Genomic DNA, 25,783 nt, shown 5'->3' with positions numbered 1-25,783 from the left:
ATATCCAAAGAGCTGAGGTAATGAATAAAACTCAGGACCTCAAATCAGAACTTCTCAGTCTCCCCTGTGCTATATGGCAAATTCTGTGTTTCAAGATTGCTCAGGACTTCATCCTATCTGATTCTATCAGAGAGTCACACATATCTTTTCTATGGCCAAGAACTTTCTCATGTGCAATTTATACCCATCTTGTATCCTTGTAATTGACTCATTGTGAAACTTTGATACTTGATAAGAGAATAATTCCCTTGTGTGAGGTTGGGAAAAGAAAATTTTAATCAAGAGAGGCTGGAAGATGTGTTGATCTATGTACAAAGTGTGATGGTTAATTGTATGTGTCAGCTTGACTGGTCCACAGAATCCCTACACATTTTGTCAAACATTTTTCTGAGTGTGTCTGTGAGGGTGTTTTTGATGAGATAATATTTGAATCGGTAGACTGAGTATAAGCAAATCCCCCTCCCTAATGTGAGTAGGCCTCATACAATCAGTTGAAGGCCTGAATAGAATAAAAAGGGGGAGTAGGAGGCTGGCCCCGTGGCCTAGTGGTTAAGTTTGGTGCACTTTGCTTTGACAGCACAGGTTCAGTTCCCGGGCGCGGAGCTACACCACTCGTCGGCAGCCATGCTGTGGCAGTGACCCACATACACAATAGAGGAAGAACTAACAGCACAGATGTTAGTTCAGGGCAAGTTTTCCTCAGCTAAATAAATAAATAAATAAATAAAAAATGTAGAGTAGAAGGGAGCTCCCCATGGCTGACTGCAGAGCTGAGATGTAGATCCTTTCTGGTCTTCAAACTTGCACTGAAACTTCAACTCTTCTCGGGTGTGGAGCAGGCTGACTTTTGGCCTGGAACTACACCGTTGATTCTTCTGGGCCTCATTCTTGCTGACTGCAGATCTTGGGACTTAGCCACCATAATCGCAAGAGCCAATTCCTCATAATAAATCTCTTTTGCTGTATACATTTCCTATTGGTTCTGTTACCCTGGAGAACCAGGACTAATACAGTGGGGTTTCCAGTTTTGAAACTGCCCCTAGTCATCTGGATGTCAAGCAGAAAAATTGTCTCCCTCATATATAAATGAGATATGAAACATGCATCTTTCCTTGGGCTCTGCTCCTGGAAGGTCTAGAATTCTATGAGTCACATCTAGGTCATTAGCAATTGCAGTTTGCATTTCAACACGTCAGTAACATTGAAAAGCACTGAATTCAAATTTTCAACTGTTGTCCTTCAGCTCATGGACAAATATCTTCAGCGGTCATAAGGAATGTAAGAACTGTTTCTAACCAGGGCTTCCCTAGACAATGAGGGATGACTTTAACTTACTTTTATGTCTTAGTTAGCAGTCCCACCTTCCCACCTGTTGTGTCCAAAGCTATACCTCTCATTCGGGAGATAGGCGCTTATTTATTAATCATCAGCTAGGGACTCACCTGGGTAGCTGAGTGCAGTGAAAGTTGCTGAGGTTACAGAGGCAGGAAAGTACAGTGTGGGAGCATGAGCTCTGGCATTAAGCAGACTGAGCCTGAAGCTTGGCTCAACCGCTGGTTATTTGGCAATTTTTATCTGGGCCTCAGTTTTCTTATCTGTATAACAGGAATAATCATTACTACCTATCAGGATTGTTTTGATAACTAAATAATAGTGTGTGTATGTATGTGTGTGGGAAAGAGTATGTATGTATTATATATTTGTACATACACAGTGACTGCCTAGTATGTAGATGCTATATGGAGGCACAGTTACTGAAGAGGAATATGAAAGTGGAAATGGTAGAATTAATTCCTGTGAAATTCAGGCCAAAAAGAAAACTTGGCAGATGAGAGACTCCATGCCTCCTCGCTTTCTCTCTCCTTTACCATATCTTTACTCTCTGGCGGGGGAGCCCTTTGTAAAGGTGTAGTTCTGCACAGCCAGGAACTGAAGCAGTTGGGATGGGATGGGACAAACAGGCAGGTCCAGATCCTGAAAAGTCAGGATTGTTTCTTTGTTTTACTTTATCTGTAATATGATACAGTGTTAATAAGTGGAAGAGTTGAACGTTGAACCCAGAGAATCTGATTCAGTGGTGATGAAGCCTACATCTAGAGGTGAAGTTGCCTAACTGTTTAATTGACGGAAGGTATAGAGAAAAGAATTTACTTGTCAGAAGTGCATTGAACCAGAGACTAACAGCCTATCTGATATTCAATATTCATTATCCTCTTCTTAATGAACACAGTGGTGTTTTTTGTATTTGTTTTTGTTTTTCTTTGAGGAAGCAACATTCCCCATTGTTTAGTACATTCCCAGCCTTCTTCGTGAGTGTAAACAACGTTGTCCTGGGCAGCGGGCTCCAAGTAGAAGTCACTAAAGTTTTTCAAAAAGCCTGACTTAGCAAATAGGTATCCTTTTGCCCTTTACTCCCCCTACTTTCTTCTGCCTGGAACACGGAGGTGGTGAACAGAGTTCCTGAAGTTGCCTTATGAGGAAGAAGACGAAGGCTATAGTCTATAGAGACGGAAGTGAAAATCCAGAGAAAATTCTGGATCCCTGATGATATCTGAAGACAAAATACCAACCCTAGACTGGTTAACATCAGACTTCTCACTAACTGGGACTAAAATAAACTATTACTTTATTTGAGCTACTGTTATTTACTTTTTTTTTTTTTTTGATAATGCAGTCAAGTATAAATTATAACTAACAGGGATGATTTGTGATTTTGGGCTCTGAATTGGATGGATAAAGAGGGAAGGAAATGCTACCATTTTAGCCAAATCTAAAAGCTATAATAGAAGAACAATGATACAAATTACCGAGAACTGATGACTGAGGGCTAGTGCAGCCCCTCCTGGGTTCCTTGCCCCACAGAGAAGTCAGTGGATGAACACGTTTGCTCACATCTGGCTCATTAAACCAGTTTAATCTCTCCATTGTGCTGGAGGCTTCCTTGTTGTGTATCAAAGAAAACAATTCAAGAGATAAAACAAGAAAGCGTAAGGTTAAGTCTTAAGCAAGAGCCGTAGATGAGGAGTTCTGTAGGCTGCCGAGGAGGGAACACTTTCGAAACCGCATGAGGGGGAGACTGCCTGCAGGAGGAGGTTCCTGGACAGTGGCCAACCCCCCGCTGGTGGGTCCTGTACTGAAACTCTGACATACCTGCTCTTAAAAGCTAAGCAGACTCAGCCTTTATGCAAACAACATAACCAATGCTTTGTGCCCGGTTTGTCTTCAGTTAGTATTTACTGAATTAAATTTTTGGTGTGATTTGAAGCATGCTACAAAACACAATAGTCCCAAAATACCTCTTGTAGTGAAATCCCAGAAATATGCTTCTTCTTTTCATGAAAGCTTTCCAGATTCATTTTAAAATATGAATATGCTATCTCAAAGAATATTCTCAGTAAGCAATCATCAAACGTTATTGTCTCACTAGGTTGCCAGTCAGTTAATGTCTCCTTTAACAAGAAAGGAAGAGAGTTTGGCTCTCTGGGATGAGCACACTTTGCTAAAGAAGGTTAAGTCATGCAAAAATATTTACCAAATTCTGAGAAAAATCGTACGGAATAGAATTTAAATGTCCAATCACTGAACACATTTATTCAACAAAATATATCATCCCTCTGCATTTGCCATATCTGAGCACTTTGTCTGGAGTCAGGCTCCCATTTACCGTGAGACTTTGGACAAGTTACTTCACTTCTCTAAACCTTAATTTCTTTCACCAGTGACATGGAAATTAACATAGCTCCTATTTTATAAGGTTCTTGAGATGTGGTCGTCACAACACAACTGCTCATTTAACTTGAGTAGCACAAAGCCTGGAACATAATTGATGGTCAGCAATTAGGAGAGCAAGCCAGTGTGGTGTCCTGCGGTCTGGGACTGAGCTTACACAGGCTGGGTTCAAATCCCAGCACTTTCACTTACTGGCTGTTACTTTGAGCATATTATTGAACCTCTTTTGTCTCCATTTTCTTACCTTTAAAATGAACGTAGTAACACCGAAGATGTTTAAGTGTCATAAGGCACTTAAAGCAGCATTTGGCACATATTAAGCAATCCTTTTGTGATGGAGACAATGCAGGCCGTCCTTGCTTTACACAGTACTGCAGAACAGGGAAAGCAACTGCACAAGCTGAAACTGGGAAAAGAGATCTTAATCATTCATGAGAAAAATTATGAGTGTTCTATGACTTTTAAAAATTTTTTGTCAAAACATTAAAAACTCTCTAAGGAAAATGAAAAACATAATAACACTAATATTTTAGTTCACTGTAATCTAATGTTAGAAACATTGAGAATTAGAGTGTTTTATTTGTTTGTAAGAAACTTACAGAGTAGATTTAGCAGTGCTTGTCTTCTCATTGGATGATAAAATAAGGAGGGAGCATCTTTTCTATCCCTTGGTGAACTGTCTTACTCTTTTCCAAGTTTGGATCAGGTTCTAACATTTTATCCTTTGTGCTTTCAATGTCGTGAAATGTCTTAGAAAGTTCCTTTAATGGGAAGGTTTTTGCTGGCATCACTTCTTCTAGGATGTTGTCACTCTTTTTATCATGAACCACTTACCTCATTTATGTCAATTCATATCACCTTCACTAATTTCCTGTGGCTGCAGATCTCGCGTCTCTCAAACAGTGTCAGTGTCAGCATTTCCATGGTCAGCTATTTCTTCTATAAATCCATTTACATTAGAATTTTACTCCCAGTGTTATCATTTTTTGATTCTTTGCTGCATTTTCATTTTTGTTGACCAATTCCCTATTTTGATTATCTATTTTTGTAAAATGTCACATGGGTTTATTACTGAACATCAAAGAAACAGCACAACTCTATGCTTTGCTGTCTGTGTGTGAACTGAATAAATGATGTCCCAGTGACCAATCACCCATAGGCTTTGAAACAAATGATGTGATTGGTTACTAATTATACTGTACATAAGTTATGCACATATTAATTTGTGGACTAAAGAACTAGCAGCAGAGTTTGTACTTTATGTAATTTCTCCCAGTTAATACACCATGGTCACTAAAACCTGAACCATGTTGTTGGGAGACTAGTGTTATTGAAATTGTGGTAACTGAAATTCATGCATATTGTAAAAGTGCAAAGCGGATACTGTTGTAAATTACCAACTTTATTGAATAGAAATATCTAAACAAAAAAATTATAATTGTCTTATAGCCACTAAAATATTAACATCTGCACATTTTAAAAGTAGAAACATAGAACTGCTTTAGCCTTCACAGTGTTCCTATCTGTATTGTTTTCCCGTTACTGCTGTGACAAATTACCACAAACTTGGTGGCTTAAAACAACATAAATTTATTATCTTACAGTTCTGGAGGTTAGAAGTATTAAGTGAGTCAAATGAGGCTAAAATTAAGGTGTCAGCAGAGGTGCGTTACTTCTGGAGGCTTTGGGAGAGAATCTGTTTCCTTTCCTTTTCCAACTTTCAGTGGCCACCACTTGCATTCTTTGGCTTGCTTGTAGCTCTGTTCTCATATGACTAGAACCTCTTGCTTCTGTCATCACATCTCCTACCTCTACCTTTAACTTTCTTGCCTCCCACTTACATGGACCCTTGTGATTACACTGAGTTTACCCGGATAATCCTGTTTGCATCCCCAGACCCTTAACTTAATCATATCAGAAAAGTCCCTTTTGCCATGTAAAATAACATATTCACATGTTTTAGGGATTAAGGTGTGGACATCTTTGGGAGTGGGTCATTGTTCTCTGCCACACCCTGTGTCTTGAAAACCAATCCTCAAGGTACATACTATGATCAGCTCAATTTTACCTATGAGGAAACAGGCTTAGAGAGAAGAATTGTCTTCATGGTTACCATGTTACAGCTGTTATTTTAATTAGTTCTGTTCATTTAATACAAAAATCACCAAGTACATGTTGGGTGATAGTCTAGCGATACGAAGACAAGTATGTCCTCCCTCCCTCCCCAGTGTCCTGAGAGCAGCATGAATGGTATTAGTTTCTCCAAATTTTAGCTGCCAGGCCATTGGGCTATTCTGATCTGGTCACTCCCATGGACTCCTGGCTACTAGGACAGAGTTCAGGCCTGCCCTGACTCCTATACCGAAGGTGCTGCTCTCTCTAGCTTCAAACCTAGGCCTTGTTCAGGACACTTGAGAATCACTCTTCCTTAAGGAGGTTTTCTGTAGTCCCACCATACCACAATATTTCTATATTGTACTAGTTGTCTGTCTAAAATTGCAAGATGAGCCATTTTTTAAAGCTAGACAAACTGCACTGGGGGCTTGGTTGTTAAACTCTGGTCTCTGGGTTCATGGCATGGTATGATGCATAAGGAGAAACTGGAGTGGAAGAGCTAGGTATTCCAGCTACAGTGACTTTGAATCCCTATGAATTTCTTTTCCTCATCTGCACAGTGGGTAGAATGCCACTCTATCTTTTCCAGGTCTTAGAGCCAGTGTGTGTCATTTGTTGTTATATTCTTCACCACTTAATCTGATAGTTGCTCAGTAATCAGTGTCCCCTAGTATTATTATGGAGCAGTCCTTCAAAGGGCGTCCTGAGTGACCTATCATTGTCTAGTAGTGTGAGGCATGTGATACAGGTTAGCACCAAAGGAGAGGATCATTGGCGCCAGAAAATGAAAAGAAAAGAAAAAAGCAACACTGAATATAATCATCACCAATGGGGTAATTTTGCCTATGGCTCATCTCCATTCAGTCCCTAGAGAATAGCTCTATTTATCCTTATTTAGAGCAGCCAAATTTAGGTCATTCAACCTAGATATCTGAGTCTTTGTAAAAGGTCAATATATGATTCAACAAAAATAACTGCCTTTTAAACTGAATGTGTGTGTATTTGTGTATGTGGAGGGATACACACACACACACACACACACATATACACACACATTCAGTTTAAAAGGCAGTTATTTTTGATGATATGTCTATATCTATCTATATCTCTTGCTTGACTTCCAGAGATTGGCTTGCATGTATGCAATTCACAGTGTTGGTTGCCTACCCAACATCCATTTTGGCTTCTTTCTCCCTTCCTAACAAAATTCCAATTTTATCAAGCATTCATGCTCCTTCATGAAGTCATGTGCTTATGGGAAGTTTTTTTCGCATCTGCAATCCTTGAGGATTCCGCCTAATTGGTCTGAGCCAGTGGTTCTCAAAGTTTGGTCTAGAGGTCATTAGGAGAGGGGTATCCGGGGGCCCTTTTTGGGAATCCATAAGGTCAAAACTATCTTCATGTTCATAATAGACATTATTTATCTTTGTCATGTTTCGTTTTCCATGTAGAATGGAATTTTTCAGAGGCTATAAGACGTGTGATGATATCACCACTCAGACAGCTAATGGAATCTGTGCTGTGGGTTCTTGTTTAAAAATTTTCTCAGTTTTAACTTCTAATACAGTGCATATTGATAGATACAAAACAGATTTAAATATCCAAAATCTCCTTAGGATTTTTTTTTTTTTTTTGCTGAGAAAGAGTTGCCCTGAGCTAACATCTGTGCCAATCCTCCTCTATCTTGTTTGTGGGTTGCCACCACACATGGCCACTGACAAGTGGTGTCAGTCCACATCAGGGAATCAAACCCAGGCTGCTGAAGCGGAGCATGCTGAACTAAACCACTAGGCCGTGGGGCCGGCCCCAAAAATCTCTTTAGGATTTTTAAGAGTGGAAATGGTCTTGAGACCTGCTAGTCCAAGCAAATGACTATGGTCCATTTCCACTGCCAGTGGTTGGAGTGAGCATAAACATGTGACACAACCTGGCCAGTCAGAGGAGTCTGAAGGGTAGCTGACTGTATGTGGTTCCGAGAAAGGATTTTCTGTTCTTAAAAAGAAACACAGGATGAGGCAGCCTTTTCTTTTCTTTCTTTTTCTCCTGGACGTTGTTTCATCCGGAGGTGACGCCGGGACTGCAGGGCCACTTGGCTCCAACCTGGCGATGAGGCAGCCACAGAGGACGAGCCCCGACATTCCATGTCCGGCGCTCTCCTTGCCCCTAAACACCTTGCATTTGAGATAATTAATCTTGTATCATTTAAAACTCTGCAACTTGGATTTTCTGTTAGCTGCAGTAGAAAGCCTCCTAACAAAATTTGCATTATACCTACCTCTGTACACAAAACTTAAATAACATTAAATCACCGCAGGTACTCAGTATGGCTTTTACTCTTCTTGGTGCTTTTAACTCCACAACTAGCAATTCCATATCAGAGTAGAATATATTTCTATAGGTTATTTTTGGACTCTATTAAAAGATTCTCTGTTGGGACATGCAGGATCCTAGTTTTGCACATTTCCTTTAACAGAGTAAACAACATAGGTATAAATCAATACACATGAGTTGTCTGGTTCTAACCCCATATCAGGTAAATAATCAGCACTCTGGGAGGGATTCTTTTTATTTCTTTCAATTCCAAAAGACTGAGTTTAGACATCAACTTGCAAATCCCAGTCTTAAAGTCGTAAAAGTGACGTTTCTATGGAAAATGAGCAGAATTGGCACTGAGAGTACAATATCTAGAATTTTTTAATTTGGATATGTTGCTAGGGTTTTACTGATTCAGTAGTCACTGTCCTATATTCAGAGAGGTGCCTTTACATAATGCATGTAAATAAATAACCCAATTAAAAAATAAAAAATATAGCTCAGTTGGAATTACATTCGCAAATGGTAGAGCTTTTGTTTACTGTATTGACTTGACTGTTTTTTAGACTTCTTGTATCAGCATCTATCCATCTATCTCTCTATATGTATATATTTTTACTTAAAGGAAAGTCATGGAAGACCGACTATGTGCCAGACCCCGTGCAATACAGACTCATTCAATTATCAAAAATATTTGTTGAGCAATTTTTATGTCCAAGATTCTATATTAGGAAATAGATAGGAAGTGGTAAGCAAATAAACATACTTTCTTCATAAAACTTATGCTCTGGAGTGGTACATAAAAGGTAGACGAATAATTACACACACACACAGTTACAAAGTTTGAGGAAATGCATTAGAAAGGAAATCACTAGTTTCAGTGCTAGAAAATTAGAGTGGGAGGAGAGAGGATGTGCTCATTGGTAAGATGTCCAAAAAAGCCCTCACTGAGGAAGGGACTTTCAGCCTGAGACCCGAAGGAAAGGAGGCTGTCATGCAGTATTTGAGGGTGCTTCCTTGGCAGTGTGAAGAGCAAATGCAGACGCCCAGCTATTAAAGCCTGCAGGGTCATTGTGAACAGAACAGACACTTAGCATAGCAACCAGACTTACATGGTCACTCAGATTCCATATGAACAGTTCATTTATCTTTAGGTAACAAAATGTTGATAACAATGAAGAGAAATATTCCATGTGCCCTCTTGGCAGAGATGTAAGAAACACTAATGAAGTTCTCGTCAGCACTTGGCCTGCCTCATCAAAGAAAGCACAACATGTTGTGAGTGTGAATGTATAAGTAAACTATATGCTTATCAATGGCTTGAATGCAGAAGTCTGAACTATACATAAATATCCCTGATTAGGCTGCATTACTGTTGATATTAGGAGACATTTATTTTTTCATTCATTAAATCCTTTTACTTTTTACACTCTATGTGTTAGGCGCTGTCTCCTGGTTAATAAGGTTGGAAATCTGAACAGGACAGGTTTCCTGAAAGCAAGAAGCTTCCAATCTAGTGGGGGGAATAAACTAGTAAACATTATCATGATTTAAATGGAGTGTACTGGAATAGAGCAAAGTGTCCTGAGAATATGGAGAAGCAGGTTACTAACTCTACCTGGCTCCTGTTCGTATTTTCAATGTCATCTTTTGCCTTATTTTCAGGCAGAGTTAACTTGATTTTTCAGTGTTTTAAATATGATAGACTTTCTCACTCTAGGCCTTGTAGGGCTTTGATTTCTGTCTGGAATATTCTGCCCACCCTCTCGTACGTGATTATTGTCTATTCATCACTTAAGCACTTATTTTAAATACATTTATGCTAAGCCATCATTCCTAAATCAGTGTTTCTCAAAGTGTGATCCATGAACCATCCATATCATAAGTGTCTAAGAATGTGCTCTAAAATGCAAATTCTTGAGTACCTACACACCAGACCTACTGAATGGGTAGAGATCTAGAAATATGTGTTTTCTTACATTTCCCTGAAAATTCGTTTGCATATTCAACTTGATCACCACTGTCCTAGACTGTATCAGGGGTCTCTTCTGTGCTCCCACAGCCACAATGATCACTTCTTACCATAAGACTTATCACATGAAATCATTGCTGGTCTGTTAAATTAATCCTCCAAAGTGACTGAAAGCTCATACAGATGGGGCAATGTCTGCTTGCTGGTGATTGTTAGTCCACTGTCTCACACAGAGTGTGGTTGTCATAGGTTTACAGAGGGGAGGCAGATGTTTTCCAGGTAATTAAGGGAAAGAAAGGCCTTCCAGGCAAAGAGAAGAGTATTTTTGTTCAGGGAAGAGTGAACAGTTCAGTCGTGTGTAGCACAGAGGTGGGCAGGAGCTAGTTAGTGAATGGCTGTAAGTCATGCTACAGAGGTGAGGTTTCTTTTCACCTTATCAATGATCAATACCTACAAGAAAGGTATTAAGCATGACATAATAAAAATAAATGAGGATAGGGTTCAAGAAACCTAGGTTCCAGACCTGGATTGACCTGTAAGTCTTAGTTTTTCTAAGTGGTCGTTGGGTATAATTATCTCACCCTTTCTCATTTCACAAGGATGAATATTTACATAAGATGTACAAATGAACATACAATGAAAAGCATAAAGGCATTAAGTAAATGCCAAGTATTTTTTTTTAATACAGTTTGACAGTCCCCTTTCAGATTAAAATCTTTATCTGAGGGACATGGTTCTTGGACTTTGGATACTCCTGGTAGTTAAATTTTCAGATTGTTTCTCTCTTGCCTGAAAGCCACAATGGACTTTTGAGGGAAAAACTCTTTACTTGTATATACTGCTCATACCTTCCATTTCATTTATTTATATTTTATGTTGGTACAATGTTTTACTCTTAACAGCCCAGGTTGTGTGGGTCTGCATGGCTTGTATTTTGACACTTCAGGATTCAAATGTCATAAATGGCTTTTGACATATAGCAAATGTCATGTTATATCCTAGAGCATTGTTTCTTTTTAGCAAATTGCTGACCTTTTTTTTTAATATCCAGAAAAACTGCCTGCATAAAATTAGCCTGGATTGGCTCTATCCCTCTCTTAGTGCCAAACAATTGTGACTGTGTAGTGCACATTCTGGGGCTAAAATTGGTTCTGAAGCTCTTTTCCTTGGCATCACAGAGTCCACTTGGCTTAATGGAGAGGCATAACTTTCTTTGAAGAATTGAGTGTTTGCAAATTAATGTAGAAAGTCAAGTTCTAAAATGCTTGAAGAAGTTGGTTGATAATAGCTTAACCAATAGAGCCATTCAAAGTTTTAGTACTATGTTTAGTTCCATGTTTTACACTATGTTTTAGTACTATGTTTATTCAGTTGTGAGTCAGTATGAAGTAGAAATTTAGAGGAAAGACTTTGCAGCAAGCACTTCAGCACTTACATCTTAGTTGTCTCATATAAAGGCATGTTGGAGGCCATTGAATCTAGGCAAAGGAGTTTGGAACTGATGAGTAGTAGGAAGAGTAAAGATAATAATAATAAATGCATTTATGGGCACTAAACTAAGAATCATACTTATATTATTATATTTATTTTCACTACAATTCATGTGGCTGGTACTATTTCTCACTATTTTACAGTGGACAAAACTGAAGCCTAGAAATGAGAAAACATAAGTCTTATGTGCAAGGGCATGACTCATCAACTCAGGTCTCTCTAACCTCCAACCTGTGCTTTTTCAGCACACCCTGCTGCTTCTACATCGGTATTTGAGGGCAGCGGGATAGACTCTAATAAAAATCAGAAACTATGTTTCAATGATATTTAAAATGTTTTAAGAGGGAGAAATCAAGTTAATTTCAAATAAGAAGTTTTTATAGGTTTTTCTTTTAGCATACCTGTGGTTTCTCAAGGTGGTGGTATATATTATCAGGAGAAATCTTGTAATTCTTGATTGGATGGGACTTTCATATGTTAGCAGAGAATCTTGGGAAGAGTGAGAAGAGAAAAGGAGCGTTTTCCAGAGGTGAGGCCTTTGTTTGCGTCTTCCTTCTACCACTTCTGTGTAGCCACGTTCATGGTGAAGTTTGTCTTCCATGTTCATTGCATAGCTAAGCATGTACAATAGTCTGCTCACCTAGTTCCTTATGAAGATAATGCAATTGTAACCGAAAAATTGAATAAAATGAATTAAGAAATGCATCATGTCTTTAATATAATACATAGTTCAGTGAATCCTGTGAAGCTTTGATCAAAATGACTTGTGCTTTCTTTAGTTTTTGCAACTTATTTCCTCTTAGCTAATTTATGTAAAATATCTTACTCTACCTAGGATATTTTGGGGAACTTTTTAGGGAGGCAGCATAGCTTTGATTAAGAGTTGGCATTTCAAGTCATAAAGACTTTGGTTTAAATCTCAACTTTGCCAAGTGATCTCTTGTACATTTTTTAACTTTTCTGAGTGCCAGTTTCGTCCTCTGTAAATGTTAGATGATAATAGCATACACCTGGAAGAACTTTTGATTGGACTAGAAATAATACTTTAGAAACAAGTATTGGGTCGTCAAATAGTAGGCACTCGATAAGTGGTAAATATTGAGTATTTGCAGCTTTTAAATTTTTTAGCAAACAATTATTTCTAGCACATATGAGTTAACAAAGTTATAAGAAGGAAAAATAATTAGGCACCATCCTAAGTTTTTTTTTTTTTTTTGCCTCTCCATATATGCAAGAATCTGAGAAACAATTATATTAGGTCACATACTGAGAGTCTTTTCTCCTATCAGGGATTTTTGTTCCCTTCATTTTTTCTTTCAGAAATATCTCAAGGTTTCCATCCTTATTATTATATTTAGAATAAACATGCTTCCCTACAGAAAATACTTTATTCAAAACCTTTCCTCCTTTAAGAAGAAAATGTCTTTTTCCAGCATTTCTCTGATTTATCCATGTGCCTATTTGTGTACCCGGAGCTCATATTCGTGGCAATCAATATAGTGATGTCCTCCAAAGACCTTGGCACTAATATAAGCTTCTTTCTAACTGGGTTCTGGGAATGAGATCTGGCACTTTTGACTTAGACCCTTAAGGCATAGCTACAATGACATGTCACTTTTCACTACTTTGAAATTCTACAATGCAAAAACTTCATGCCAGTTTATGCTTCCCTGCTCTTTGCTTCTGCCTCTTCCTCTAAATACTTCTGATCTCTAACTTTACCCACTTGATAACTACCAATTAGTAGCTAACGTGTATTCTCAATTATAGCTGGGAACATTGAGTTCTGGTGCCACTCAGCAAATAGCACCCAGTCTTAATTAAAGCTTTTTGGTCTGGAAGACTTTTGCATAACAATATTTGAGAAGTCTCTTATGAGACACAGTCTTTTCAAGATTATAATAAGAAATAAACATATGTGATCCTTTCATGAGTAATTAGCAATATGTACTGCCACTTTAGGATATTTTTTGAAACATTTGGAAGACAGCAGTTTCCTCCCCCAACCCAATGTTCTTTCACACTTAAAAGAGAGTGTTACTTCACATATCTATTGGATTTTCATTACCATTACCTGGAAAATTCTCACAAAATTTCAGACATGGAGTGGTAGGAAGAATAATGACCTACAAAGATATCTGAGTCCTCATCCTCAGAACTTGTGAATACGTTAGGCTAAGTGGCAGAGAAGAGTTAAGTTGCAGATAAAATTAATCTTGCTAATCAGCTAGCCTTAAAAATAGAGAGATTATCCTGGAACATTTGGGTAAGCCTAGTGTAATCACAAGGGTCCTTAAAAGTGAAAGAAGGAGGTAAAATAAGAGAATTAGAAATAGATGTGACTGTAGAAGAAAGGCACAAAGGAATGCAACATTGCTAGCTTAGGACGGGGGCTGTAAGCCAAGAATGTGGGTGGCTTGTAGGAGCAAGAAAAGACAGATAAATGGATTATCCTTTAGAACTTCTGGAAGAAATGCAGCCTTGCCAACTCCTTGATTTTAGCCCTTGATTTTAGTGTTAGACTTCTACAGAACTGTAAGACAATAAATTGATGTTGTTTTATGCTGTTTATTTAAGTTGTTTAAGTTTGTGGTAATTTGTTGCAATGACCACATAGTATTAATACACATGCTTTCTTTCCTTTTCCTGTAAGAAGAGAGGGATAATAAATTAGTGAGGTTTATATGGGTGTTGAAGGGGGAGAATATAATGAGGGCAAAACTAGAGAAGGCATTTTTAAAGGATGTTTATTTTTCATTTTCTTTCATATTCTCATTGCGTATTTTCCGAAATGCTGCCAACAAAATGCTTGCTTTGAGATACATGGAGACATTTTTTGACCATTTATGAATCAAAATAAATTATAGCCTACACTGATATAGAGGAATGCCCCTGCCATCTTCCAGAAAATAAACAAATAATCATAATAAAATAACTATTTGAACCATCTACTTATGTTGATATTATTACACCTTAAGAAAAAAAACGATTCAATTCGTATTGCAGTCTTATGTAATTGCATCGTAGCAATTTGTTCAAATAATCCCTGTTAAAAGAAAGAAATGGGCTACTGAGTACTCTTACTACAAATCTTGAGGAAAATGAGACATTTGATCTTGCTGTGAATCATAAATCATTGCCTCTTCTTCTTTTATAAAGACTCAAAGATACTTAGGGAGGTTGAGTGCTGTCATAGAAAAATCTATGGTCACCAATCAGTACCATGGACAGAACTAAGTGGGTGAAAATCTTGACTAGATGATGAGTCTATACAGGCTGCTTATGACAATGAATATCGTAAACCTCTGGGTGGACTACTCTGACTTCTGATCTCTCTGTCTTCCTCTTTTCATTTTTTTCTTGCTACATTTTTGAGTGAAATGTTGTAATGGGCACTGTAGTATGCTTGAACTAATCACCAGCGTCCACAGATAAATGATGATGGAGATAATGATATAAATTCTAAAAAACATCTAGGGTGTAGAACAGATTTATTAAGTCTCTGTTACAGTTCATAAAATACGTAAATGAAAATTTAGAAGTTTTAAACATTATCTCAAAGCAGAGATAGCCTTATCAGTTTTCTATGATGTGTGGTTGATATATTGATACTTGTAATGGGGGCAGAGTTTGGGAATAGGAAATGAAGAAAGATAGGGGGCAATTTCTCTTATTCAAAGAATAACAAAGTAATTTCTGTAATTTTAGACATTATTTAAAGAGGATATAGAGCATAGTGAAAAAAAAAACTGTCTTTCATGTTGCAGAGAATCTTGGATTGGATTCTGAAGTTGCTAAAGCAAATACCCTGGGTTTTATTGGATGCTTGTCTTCAGTCCAGTACAACCACATAGCACCACTGAAGGCAGCCCTGCGTCATGCCACCATTGCACCTGTGACTATCCAAGGGACCTTGACAGAATCCAGCTGTGGCTCCATGATGGATGTGGACATGAATGCAGTGACCACGGTGCATACTTCATCAGGTACACAAGAGAATACTTAATGGAACTTCCTTCGGTAGCACTACTTTTGATGTCTTCAAGAAGCTTCCAGGTTAAAGGCTAATATTACTCGATTCTCACCTTGTATGATTACAGGTGATTAAGAATTGTGACTGGTTTCTCATGGGTGATTTCTACATATACTTAATACAATCCTACTTTTAATATAATGAGTAGTTGGAGGTAAATGCATATTTGCATATAGTACATGTTATATAGAATATATGTATAGTCATTGTTGTAGTCTGAGGATTGAAGAATTTACGGGTCAAGGAGGTAGGCTGGTTGCTGAACTAATATAATTCATGTGATTAAAATTAGCCTTCCTTAATAATAAGGAAGTCCCACAGCACTATCACCCGTATATCTTTTCTTGTTTTACCACTCCTTAAAATACCTTTTTTATCTTTTCTTAGTAATCATCATCCTGGGTGTCTTGAAGTGTTCTTGGGATTTGTTTTTATCAGTTGTGGTAATCAATTGTGAAATAAGTTATTAATTATGAGCAAAGAAAGGGAATAGAATTTTGCTGCTACCCGCTTGTTTCAGCTCTTGGTGTTTTGCTGGCAGTAGTGAGGTATAATAGAAACAAGCTGAATGTGACAGTTGGCTATCCTCGATTTGAATTCTTGAATCTGCCATAAATTAACTATAGAAATGTGGACAAGTTTTTTAATGGCTTTGATATAATTTCCTTATCTGTGAAATAGGAAAAATAATACTCATATTGTAGTCATTTCCTAAGAATTAAGTGACGATAATAATGATAGGTGCTATAGATCCTGAAAATATTATGTGCACTATATGCATACATACAGGTATCATTACCCCCTTTTAATATATTTGCAGATTGCTATTTAAAAAGGTGTCCAGTTCAGTGTCACCAGGCCAACAAGTGGCAGAATAAGGATTCAAACTCAGATCTATGTACCTTTAAACTTTGTGCTCTTTTTCTTATACCATATATGTTAATGTATATATGGTAAAATCCCTCTCTCATCAGTGAGGGTTTCTTGGGGGTGTTAATTCTCCAGCACTTTTGTTCTTCCCTGTCAATGGACTCAGAATCCTCTTGCAGCTAAAGAAACCTCTGAAGCAGGGAGGCATGTGTGCTTGAGGTAAGAAGCCATTGTCATGCATTGGAACTGTCCAGCAAAGCAGAGAAGGACTTGAAGGGTAGGCTGAGAGGTAAGTTGTAGGCCAAAGCAGATATGGGCAGGGTACCACCATCATCTGTTTCAACCCCTTATCTTACAACTTATATAGAAGCTAAAAGTGTCATGGAACTACGGGGTATAAGTAGTGTATTTCAAACGCTTTTTTTGTGTATGTTTGGGTTCCTTCCAAAGTCCCAACTCACAACTATTTGAGAGCACCTGGTCTAATCCATAGATGTGTCATCTCAACTCCATATTGTAGACCTCTCTCCAGATCTTTGAGTGAGGAGTGATGTTTCATGTCTTTTACTCCTTTCAGATCCCTTTGGGAAGACAGATGAGCGGGAACCACTCACCAATGCAGTTCGAAGTGACTCAGCCATCATTGGAGGTAAACCATTTGTTGCCGAAAGCAGAAAGTACATAAGTGATTTTGTACTTTGAGAAAATTTGTCTGAATCCTTCTTTGATTATGTCCACCCAACACCCAGAATCCTGCATGACCTGCAAGACCGTGAGCTTTTTCATGAGTAGTCATGTGTGCTGTATGATCAAAGGCACCCTCTTCCCCAGCACCAGCAGCTCCATGTGTGCATCTCACCCCTGATCCATCAGGCAGCTGAACACTGAGTCAACAGCCGGATAATTTACTTAGAGACAGGCAGTGTGCATCCTGTTCATCTCATCCAGTTGTCAGTTTTCCTAAAGCACTAACAAAGAAAACCAATACAACCACATATGGGGAAGAAGCCATGTTGGGGCAGACAGATGGGCAAAGCTGCCATTCTGTTGGGTTTTCTCCACCAAGTGATTTGGGCTGGATCTAATGAGCAGGGTGAAGCCCACAAGACTATAGTTTCAACTCTAGCAGCACATATGGTTAGAGATACAGATCTTGTCTGTTCTGCTGTGAGCTCAGCTCTCCCTCCTGCCTCTCTTGCTTTTCCATTTTCTCACTGCCTGTCAGCCTCACTCCTTTTTATTCTACCTCAGCTTGTCTGCTGCCTCCAGTAGCTTGATTTTTCCGTCTGGGCCTTGCAACACAAAGCTTGTTTAATGTAAGACGCCTGTGAGAGACTAAATTCATTCCCATCTGAGGACCATAGTCCTAGCAGGTGCCCCCATCCCTGCCTTCTGGCAGGCTAGATGAACTGACGCACACCAGATGGAGTTCTCCTTTTAAAAGTTGGCAGTATCCATTCATTTAACTTCTATTTAATGAGCCCCAGCTATGGGTCAGGGCCTGTGCTAAGTATAGGAATACGAGGATGAAAGATATGGACACTGCCCTCAAAGAACTCACAGCCTGGCGGGGGAGGGGATGGGTAAACAGATAACAATTGAACCAGTGAGTAGTGTTTGAGGGAGGAAGTACAAGTTGCCATGGGAGCACAGAGGTGCACCATTACAATATGATTGTAAGGAAAGAAAACCATGACTTTTCCCTAAGGAAGTTCTTAAAACATCTGACCTGAATTTCTGCTTCAGGAACAGAGCCCAATTTGATTTTTGTTTGCCGTCAAGAAATGTAGGAAAGAATTTGGTGCCTATTTCTCTTCCTATAATTTCTCATTTGACAAGTGGAGAAAAGACCTTTGTGGCTATTGACATTTTCCCCACTCATGTACATGCTTCTGTGAGTCTCTTTAAGAGCAGGAAAGTCATTCTAACCCCAGGGGAAAATTCTTGGAGATTTATACAGCCTCCAACTCTGAATACTCCATGTACTGAAGAAGTAGAAACTAGTTCTGTATTTCATCTCTTAAAGCTGCAGCCCTGTCTGGGGAGTCACTCACTATCACCCAGTTTATTCATAGGTTTGTTAACTTAGGTGGTTTACTCTGCCTTTTTCTGAAATTGTTAGGGAAAATGCCACATAATGGTTGAGGAATATTTTAAAAAGTAAGCAGTCTTAAAAATGGCCTCGACTCTGACACAAATTGGTGGAAAATATGTATTCAATATATTTAACTCTTAAATTTCCATGCTTATATAAATCATAATGCAGGGTGTCCAAAAATAACTTTATAAGAAAAATATTTTTCTCAATATCCATTCTACTTAGATAGAAAAACAAAACAGCAGAACATATACTTTACTAGGAATAACCTTATCTTTGAACATCATAAATACATTTCAAATATTTTAATGTTGAAAATTTACTTTCATGTATAGATTCATTCTCACTTTCAAAAGTCAGCAGTATCCACATTTTCACCATCCCTTTTCTGATGTTGCTCTTCACATCCCAAGAGCCTTCCTGGCAAAGGTAGGGACTAGACCTATCTTAGGGTTAGTGGGGATAACTTCCCAGGCAGGTCCAGTAAAATCACATACAATCACAGTAGGGGGGATCACACACAACTGGGCAGAAGTTTGCCATTTTAGTTGATTCTGAGTTTTGGGTGGACAGAGGCATACCACTTCTGAGCCTGTGTCTAGCAGAGTACAGAGGAATGCCCTAAATGTTTGGTAAGCATTTCATTATTGATAAAACATTTTTAGCAAAGCAAACATATACCATAAACAAATTTAATCAGGAGAGCATGTATTGGGATGCGAGATATTTAAATATTAATTTTCTAGGATGCTAAAATAGTTCTAAAATACTTATTTGCAAGGTGACAAAGAAGTGTGCTAATTACAAATGATTCTGACACATTCTTTAAAGCAGGTTTTGAAGAAATTTACTAGGAAATCCTTTGCTAGTCTGATTCCATGTTTATTTGTTGGCATTCTTAGTCCATTAAATAAAACTTCTCTGATGTAAATTGGCTTTCTCCTTAGCTAGTCTGAAAGAGCATGTTTTTTTTATAATTGAAGACTGAAGACATTTCAGCTGGGCTTTATTTCTGGGTATGTGGCAGGGTTTGTTTGTTTTGTTTCATTTTGTTTCTCCTAAGTGCCTTCTTGTCTAGACTGAATCATCTCTGTGAAGCAGATGATCTGTGATAATTTCCTTCTTTTTTTTCCTCTTTCTCTGCAGGAGTAATAGCGGTGGTGATATTCATCATCTTCTCTGTCATCGGCATCATGACCCGGTTCCTTTACCACCATAAGCAGTCACATCGTACTAATCAGATGAAGGAGAAGGAATATCCAGAAAATTTGGATAGTTCCTTTAGAAATGACATTGACTTGCAAAACACAGTGAGCGAGTGTAAACGGGAATATTTCATCTAAAAAACTGCAGGGTCACCTACTATACTTTTTATGTTGTTGTTAAATTTTTTGTCCTTCTCCTGTATTTTAATTTTGGTCATTCTCTTTCTCTTATTTATTTGCCATTTATTTTTGGAACACACTTGCATCCGCCACAGCATCTATTCCCTTGACCCAGACCAGAAGACCAGGCAGCTATGGCCACTGCCTTCCTCTTTGACAAATCTATTGTGGTGATAATGATCACTCAAGAGACTGACAAGGAAGAAACCCATGTGTGCACATGTGCATATTCAATTCTGTGTTTCCAGTTTCTAAGACGCACTCTTCAGTTCTGCAGCCCTTTAGTCTTGCAGGCTTACTTTGAACCTGAGCTCTGTGACTTAGGCATATAACGGTCAGCTCTGATATCCTCCCTCATCTCAAGTCCATTCCTACAAGGGAACTCGGGGTAGAGAACAAAGATACTAGAGGCATGGTTTGCTATAGCACTTTAAAAGGAACAAGAGAGGTTTGTTTTGTGTGAATTTTCCTTCCATAGGAAGTCCATTGGCCTAACTCATCACCCTTTTTCACTATGACTCTTATCCCCTGAGTATTTTAAAATATAGGATTCCTGAGAGTAGTGAGCTATTACTTTGCTCCTTTCTTACCACTCTCTCCTGGGGCTGACATTTTAGAACAGCACACAATAGCATAAACCTAGAGGAAGCATGGAAAATAGTAGCTTGAAATTAGGTGGTGAAAAGAAAGATGCTAGAAAGTAGATGTTCTATAACTTCAAAAATGCCTCTTTCAATTTTATAACAAATGTTAGCTAGGTTATTCCTGGGATTATTATACTGAGGTATATATATATAAATATATATATATGAGTTGCTGCAGCATAAAAAAATTCAAATAACAGTCTAATATAATACCTGATTCTGTGAAAGAGCTGAAACCATCTTAACTCAGCTTTAAAAAAAAAAAAACAAAAAACAAAACTGCATGAAAGAAGAGAAATACCAAACAGAATTCTTCCCTCTGTCCACTCACTAAAGATCTGGTGAAGAAAGTGAATGCAGATTTCACATTTTAGAACAGACATAATGATCCACCTCTGTCTCCGTGCATCGAGCTGTTTCTCTAAGAGGTTGAAGATGTGCTGACATATGAGGCATTGTGATTAGCTCCAGCGAACCCCCACTGCTTATTTTCAGAGGAGGCCTTAGGTTCCATGGCACAACACATTTTCACATCTGCTACATCCTGTGTACATGAAGACCAACACACACATGCATTTTTTTTTGTAGGCATAAACTCCCAGATGAGGTCATGACAAATTTCAGGGTCTTTGCCCCTTTTGATAACAAAGCATCAAAGAAACACAATCATTCCATCAAGAAGTCATTTTGAGCTCATCCACGAGGAGGTGATAAGAATCCTGATGATTTTGCTATAGCAATATGACTCACTCTTTGCCTCTGGGCCATCTTGGAGAAAATGATAAGGAGGAAACCATGTAAATGCTCCAGTATTTTGGGAATGCCAATATAATGATTCACAGATGTGGAAAATACTTACTGATTCTCTTTACAGGACAGATTTGATTCGGAAAACAATTACCACATTGCTGTTCGCCAACCTTGACAGCTAACAGACATTCCATCTTGTTTGTAGTGTGCCTATCGCCTCTGATTAACACTTTCCTGAATGCGGAGGCTCACAATAAGGAACGTGTTACCTTCATCGTATTTCAGCTTTTCTTTCAGTGTCAGAGCACACGGGGCAAGGATTTCATTTGTAATCATATTTCTCTACTTTAAAATGTTGTTCTCAATATACATTCTCTCCTTAAAATTTTCTGTGGATTCTTAGTTAATCACTTCATCATTTCCATTATATCATTTTGCTAGTAAATTTATTTTAAAGTGATTCTTACAAGGTGACTTTTTTTTCTTCTTCTCGCTCTAATAAGATGAATGATCCATTAATAAGAGTAAAGATCTTTAAATACTATTTTCTCCTGCCCTGTCCTCCCCTATCTCCAATTTTCACTTTTGAGTTTTCTATTTCCATAAAAAGGCTGTATAAATCCGCCTTTTGCTTGGCTACATAGACATTTGTCCCCTGAAATGAAAGTCACTATGAAGTGTAGTGGGTTTAGCCTGAAGCATCTCCAGTAAAGAAATGGAAAGGAAAAGGAAGGTGTGAGTAATAAAGCTGGATCTGCTCATTATTCAAGTCTCTGAGAAGCGAGGACTATTTTTTGCTGACATAGTGCTGATGGAAGAAATGGAGGACTAGCAAAGGCCAACTGAGAGTATTTGCTTTCCTCATCTACTTATATACGCTTATAGGTAGTTCTGTAGGGTGAAGAATTTGTGAAGCTACATCCTTGCCACATCTGCACTACAGAATCTACGAGCATACCTCCCTACATATGTAGACTATACATACATGCACATTAGGTATCATAGACCCAAAGATGAGTGCTGAGACAGTGCAATCTGCACGTCATTCCTATAAGTAGAGTCTCAGGGCTAAATCAGAATTATTTTTACAGGGTTAGATTATTTCATAACCCCAGAGAACACTCTGACTTTCACTAGATGTATATGAAAAGCAAGCAAGCTGCTCCCTCCAAAGGAAAACACAATTTTAAGTTAGAAATAAGTGTTAACTCTGCCTTTCTTTCCTCAGTGGTACCAAAACCCAGGTAGTTTTGTGCAATTGTTCAATTACGTGCGTGTTTCAATCCTTGAACAATTATAATCTAAAACAAATAGTCTTTGAGAGCATTCTATTCCCTCCTTAATCATCGTTTTCTGCTTCAGTAATCAGGTTTTCTGACTGCATGCTCTGGCCAATGGGATCACCATAATCCTCCACTTTAACCCGCAGTCTTTGATAACTGCTGTTTACAAAAAGACTCTATGGAATGTGGTCACTTTACAGTAAAACCAAAAAATTCTGTACAATTTCACATTCTAAGGGGGCTGTTTCATATCATTTCCAGCAGATAATCTATTTATGCAAGCAACAGTATATTTGCTTACCCTAATATATACTTAACACCCACTGCATCATTCATTGTGTGAATAGGTTAGATTCCCATGTTTTTTTTGAGAATTAATCTAAAGAATTAGACATTTGTCACTTCTCTAGATATATTTTTATAGATAGCTTAGCCTCTTCTATTCACTCTCAACTGCATATGGGAGATTCATTTTAAGGATCCTAGGGCTGATTTTTTAAAACAGTTTTTGTTCTCTTTAGTAATAACATAAATGGTACTAAGCTGACCTCCACCTTTTGTCAGACCCATGCCTAGCACAAGGTAACAGGAGCAGGATCAGAACAAATGAAGTAGATTGTTTTCTTCTTTATTCATTCATGAAGTATTTATCGAAAGCCCAGTACTCCAAGGGTTGTGCTGGACATTGGGTCTACAAATATAAATTACACTTTGTTCTTACCCTTAGGGAGCTCAAAGTCTAGCAAGCAGGGGATGTATTGTTTAATAGGAGTGTGCATGACATGCTATAGAATACAGAGCAAAGGTCCTTCTCAATTATTTTTGTAAGGCCCTTGTTAGAGACAAGATAAAATAAGAGAAAAGAAACAGATAAATCTCTGGAAACTATTTTTAATTTTTGTTTTGTTCATTACTCCTCCCTTCAATAGGCTACTTTATTTCTCCTTATCAAAGCAAATATCTGTCTATGCAGATCTATTCTGTAAAGGGAGATGAATTGACTCTTTGGGGACAGCAAGAATAAATGTCTCCATTTCTAAAGTACTTTTTGAAAGGCTGAATTCTCTCCATTCTTGCTTCAGTTCTGGTTAGAGGATTCTGAAAATCCTCCTTCCCATCAGTCAAACCTAAGTGACAACTTGGGGACCCTCTTTGGGGCAGGAAACAACAATCTCCTGCTGTTCCTCCTCTTTTCTCTGTTATTTGTTTGTCATCTGCCGTTGACCTATCGCATGCCATTTTTCTTCCGGACATTCCTTAAGGTCCCTTTTGTACTCCAGCTCCTCCTAAAACCCTCCTGTGTCCTGATGAATAATTTCAACTCAATTTAGGAAGATCTCTGAGAACTAGATGAAGTATATTTTGAGTAAATAATTGACTAACAGGTGTCATCCATCTAAGTGAGGTCTCACCTCTGTGCCCTGTGTGAATTTTTCCAATCCTGAGAGTCACACGTCTCTTCTCTGCAGGAATCTCATTCAGTTAGCAGCACCTCACCGGGAGGCCACAAGCAGAGCATCTTCTCCAAGATATACAGGGAGATAGGAATTAGGCTGTTGAATTCTTTCTTATAAAAAGACTTGACAGTTTGTCCACCAACACCCTGGCTTCCTTTGAATTCCCCCATGGCTACAATCCATCAAAACTATATTGTAACACCTTGCCTGCCAAGGGGAATTTGAAACTCATTTTCATTAACCTACATGCTTGGACATACTTAGTCTTCAATTGTCCTGTAGGTCACAAGTAGACCAAATAAATAGACTCCCTTGTTCCTGCAAATGCAAAAGTGGTTAATGAAAGAAGGTACAGGCAAACTCAAATCTTTCAGAATACTTGGAAGATAACTGAGTGCTATTTCATGTCTCTCATGCAGTTTGAAAATGCTTTCTTTAAAAGACATATAGTGTAATTGAATTACTTCCACACCCTGTTCTTGAGTCTGCCGTAACCTCTCCTCCTAGCCCCTCAACCACACTCTTGTTTGTTAAGCCATCTAGTTTGCAATTATGATTGTCCCTAGTTTTCGTTTCTACTTTCGCAAATTCCAAATAGTTGAACCTCCTAAAAGAAAAAGAAAAGAGTAAACACACACATACACGACCAATTTGTAAAAACGGGCTGTTATTCAGGCTTCCTTCAGGACGTTCTTCATACGTATATGTTTAGTAGGGAGAGATACGTTTCCTTTTGAGTTGACAGTTATTTGAAACCTTCATGTAAGGTTTTAATATTTAAATCTTTTGATATTTTTCAGTGATTTTTTTCTTTTATTTTGCACTAAGGTACTTTGAGGAAGAATAGAAAGCACATTCTTTAGTGAAATATTGTACTTTGTAAGCTAGTTGTCTGTCTTTTGTAATGTTGTAGTCTACAAAGTGGCTGAGCAAACATAAGAAAGGATTACGGCAAAAGTTGGTTTTGGTGTTTTGACCACGCCTGCTGGGAACATGTTGGGGAGGAAGAGGGAATGCATAGCAACAGCTGGTGGCTGTCCCAGGTCATTGCGGAGGGTCACTGCTTCCACCAGGATCAGTGGCAGCAGCGCTTCCCACTTTCCTGGCTCCTAACTCAGGAGTCTCTTTAGTGCATTTGGATCACCATCTTACACATTAGGGAAAGAGGCAATATCATGGGCTTTGCATGAGGAATTCTTTATTCACCTTTGCATGACATTTTTGAGCCTTTACAGCCCTACTCGAACCATATATATATTTTCAAATCTTTTATTTCATCAGGATTTTCCCAGATGCTTTAGAGCTATCACCACAATTATTTAACCTGCTCAGATTGAGCAACCAGATACAACTTTAAGGAAAGACACTGTCAGAAAGCTCTCCTGGTCCATTGTTTTGAATCAGAACCACTGTGGGTGGAAGTCCTGAGGTCCTGAAATCAGTCTAGTGATCTTTCTTTCCCCTTCATTGGTCCTGCTATCCATAGGCATGCCATAATGATAAGAAGGTTTGATACTCTCCGTTCCTGATGGTGAATACGGTCAGGGACCCACTATCTAACACTATCTGGGAACACCGTTTTTCTCAGTCCTTCCAAGTGACGCAGAGAAACCTTTACAAAATAGCAGAACAAAATCAAGAAA

At 38.4% G+C, this 25,783-nt stretch overlaps 1 protein-coding gene across 3 annotated transcripts in view; it reads left to right on the top strand.

Annotated features, from left to right (window-relative positions):
* Positions 1-25,386, top strand: part of CNTNAP5 (contactin associated protein family member 5) — a 757,303-nt gene extending 731,917 nt beyond the window's left edge. For all 3 annotated transcript variants that reach the window (XM_058548782.1, XM_058548783.1, XM_058548784.1), the window contains 3 exons: positions 15,388-15,606; positions 17,101-17,172; positions 19,768-25,386. In XM_058548782.1, coding sequence (XP_058404765.1) covers positions 15,388-15,606; positions 17,101-17,172; positions 19,768-19,964 — 488 coding nt within the window. In that variant the 3' untranslated portion in view covers positions 19,965-25,386. The remainder of the gene's footprint in view (positions 1-15,387; positions 15,607-17,100; positions 17,173-19,767) is intronic.
* The last annotated feature ends 397 nt before the right edge of the window (positions 25,387-25,783 follow it).

The sequence above is a fragment of the Diceros bicornis genome, chromosome 10 (genome assembly GCF_020826845.1).
Source record: "Diceros bicornis minor isolate mBicDic1 chromosome 10, mDicBic1.mat.cur, whole genome shotgun sequence".
Taxonomy (NCBI): domain Eukaryota; kingdom Metazoa; phylum Chordata; class Mammalia; order Perissodactyla; family Rhinocerotidae; genus Diceros; species Diceros bicornis.
This window is presented reverse-complemented; position numbering and strand designations above follow the sequence as displayed.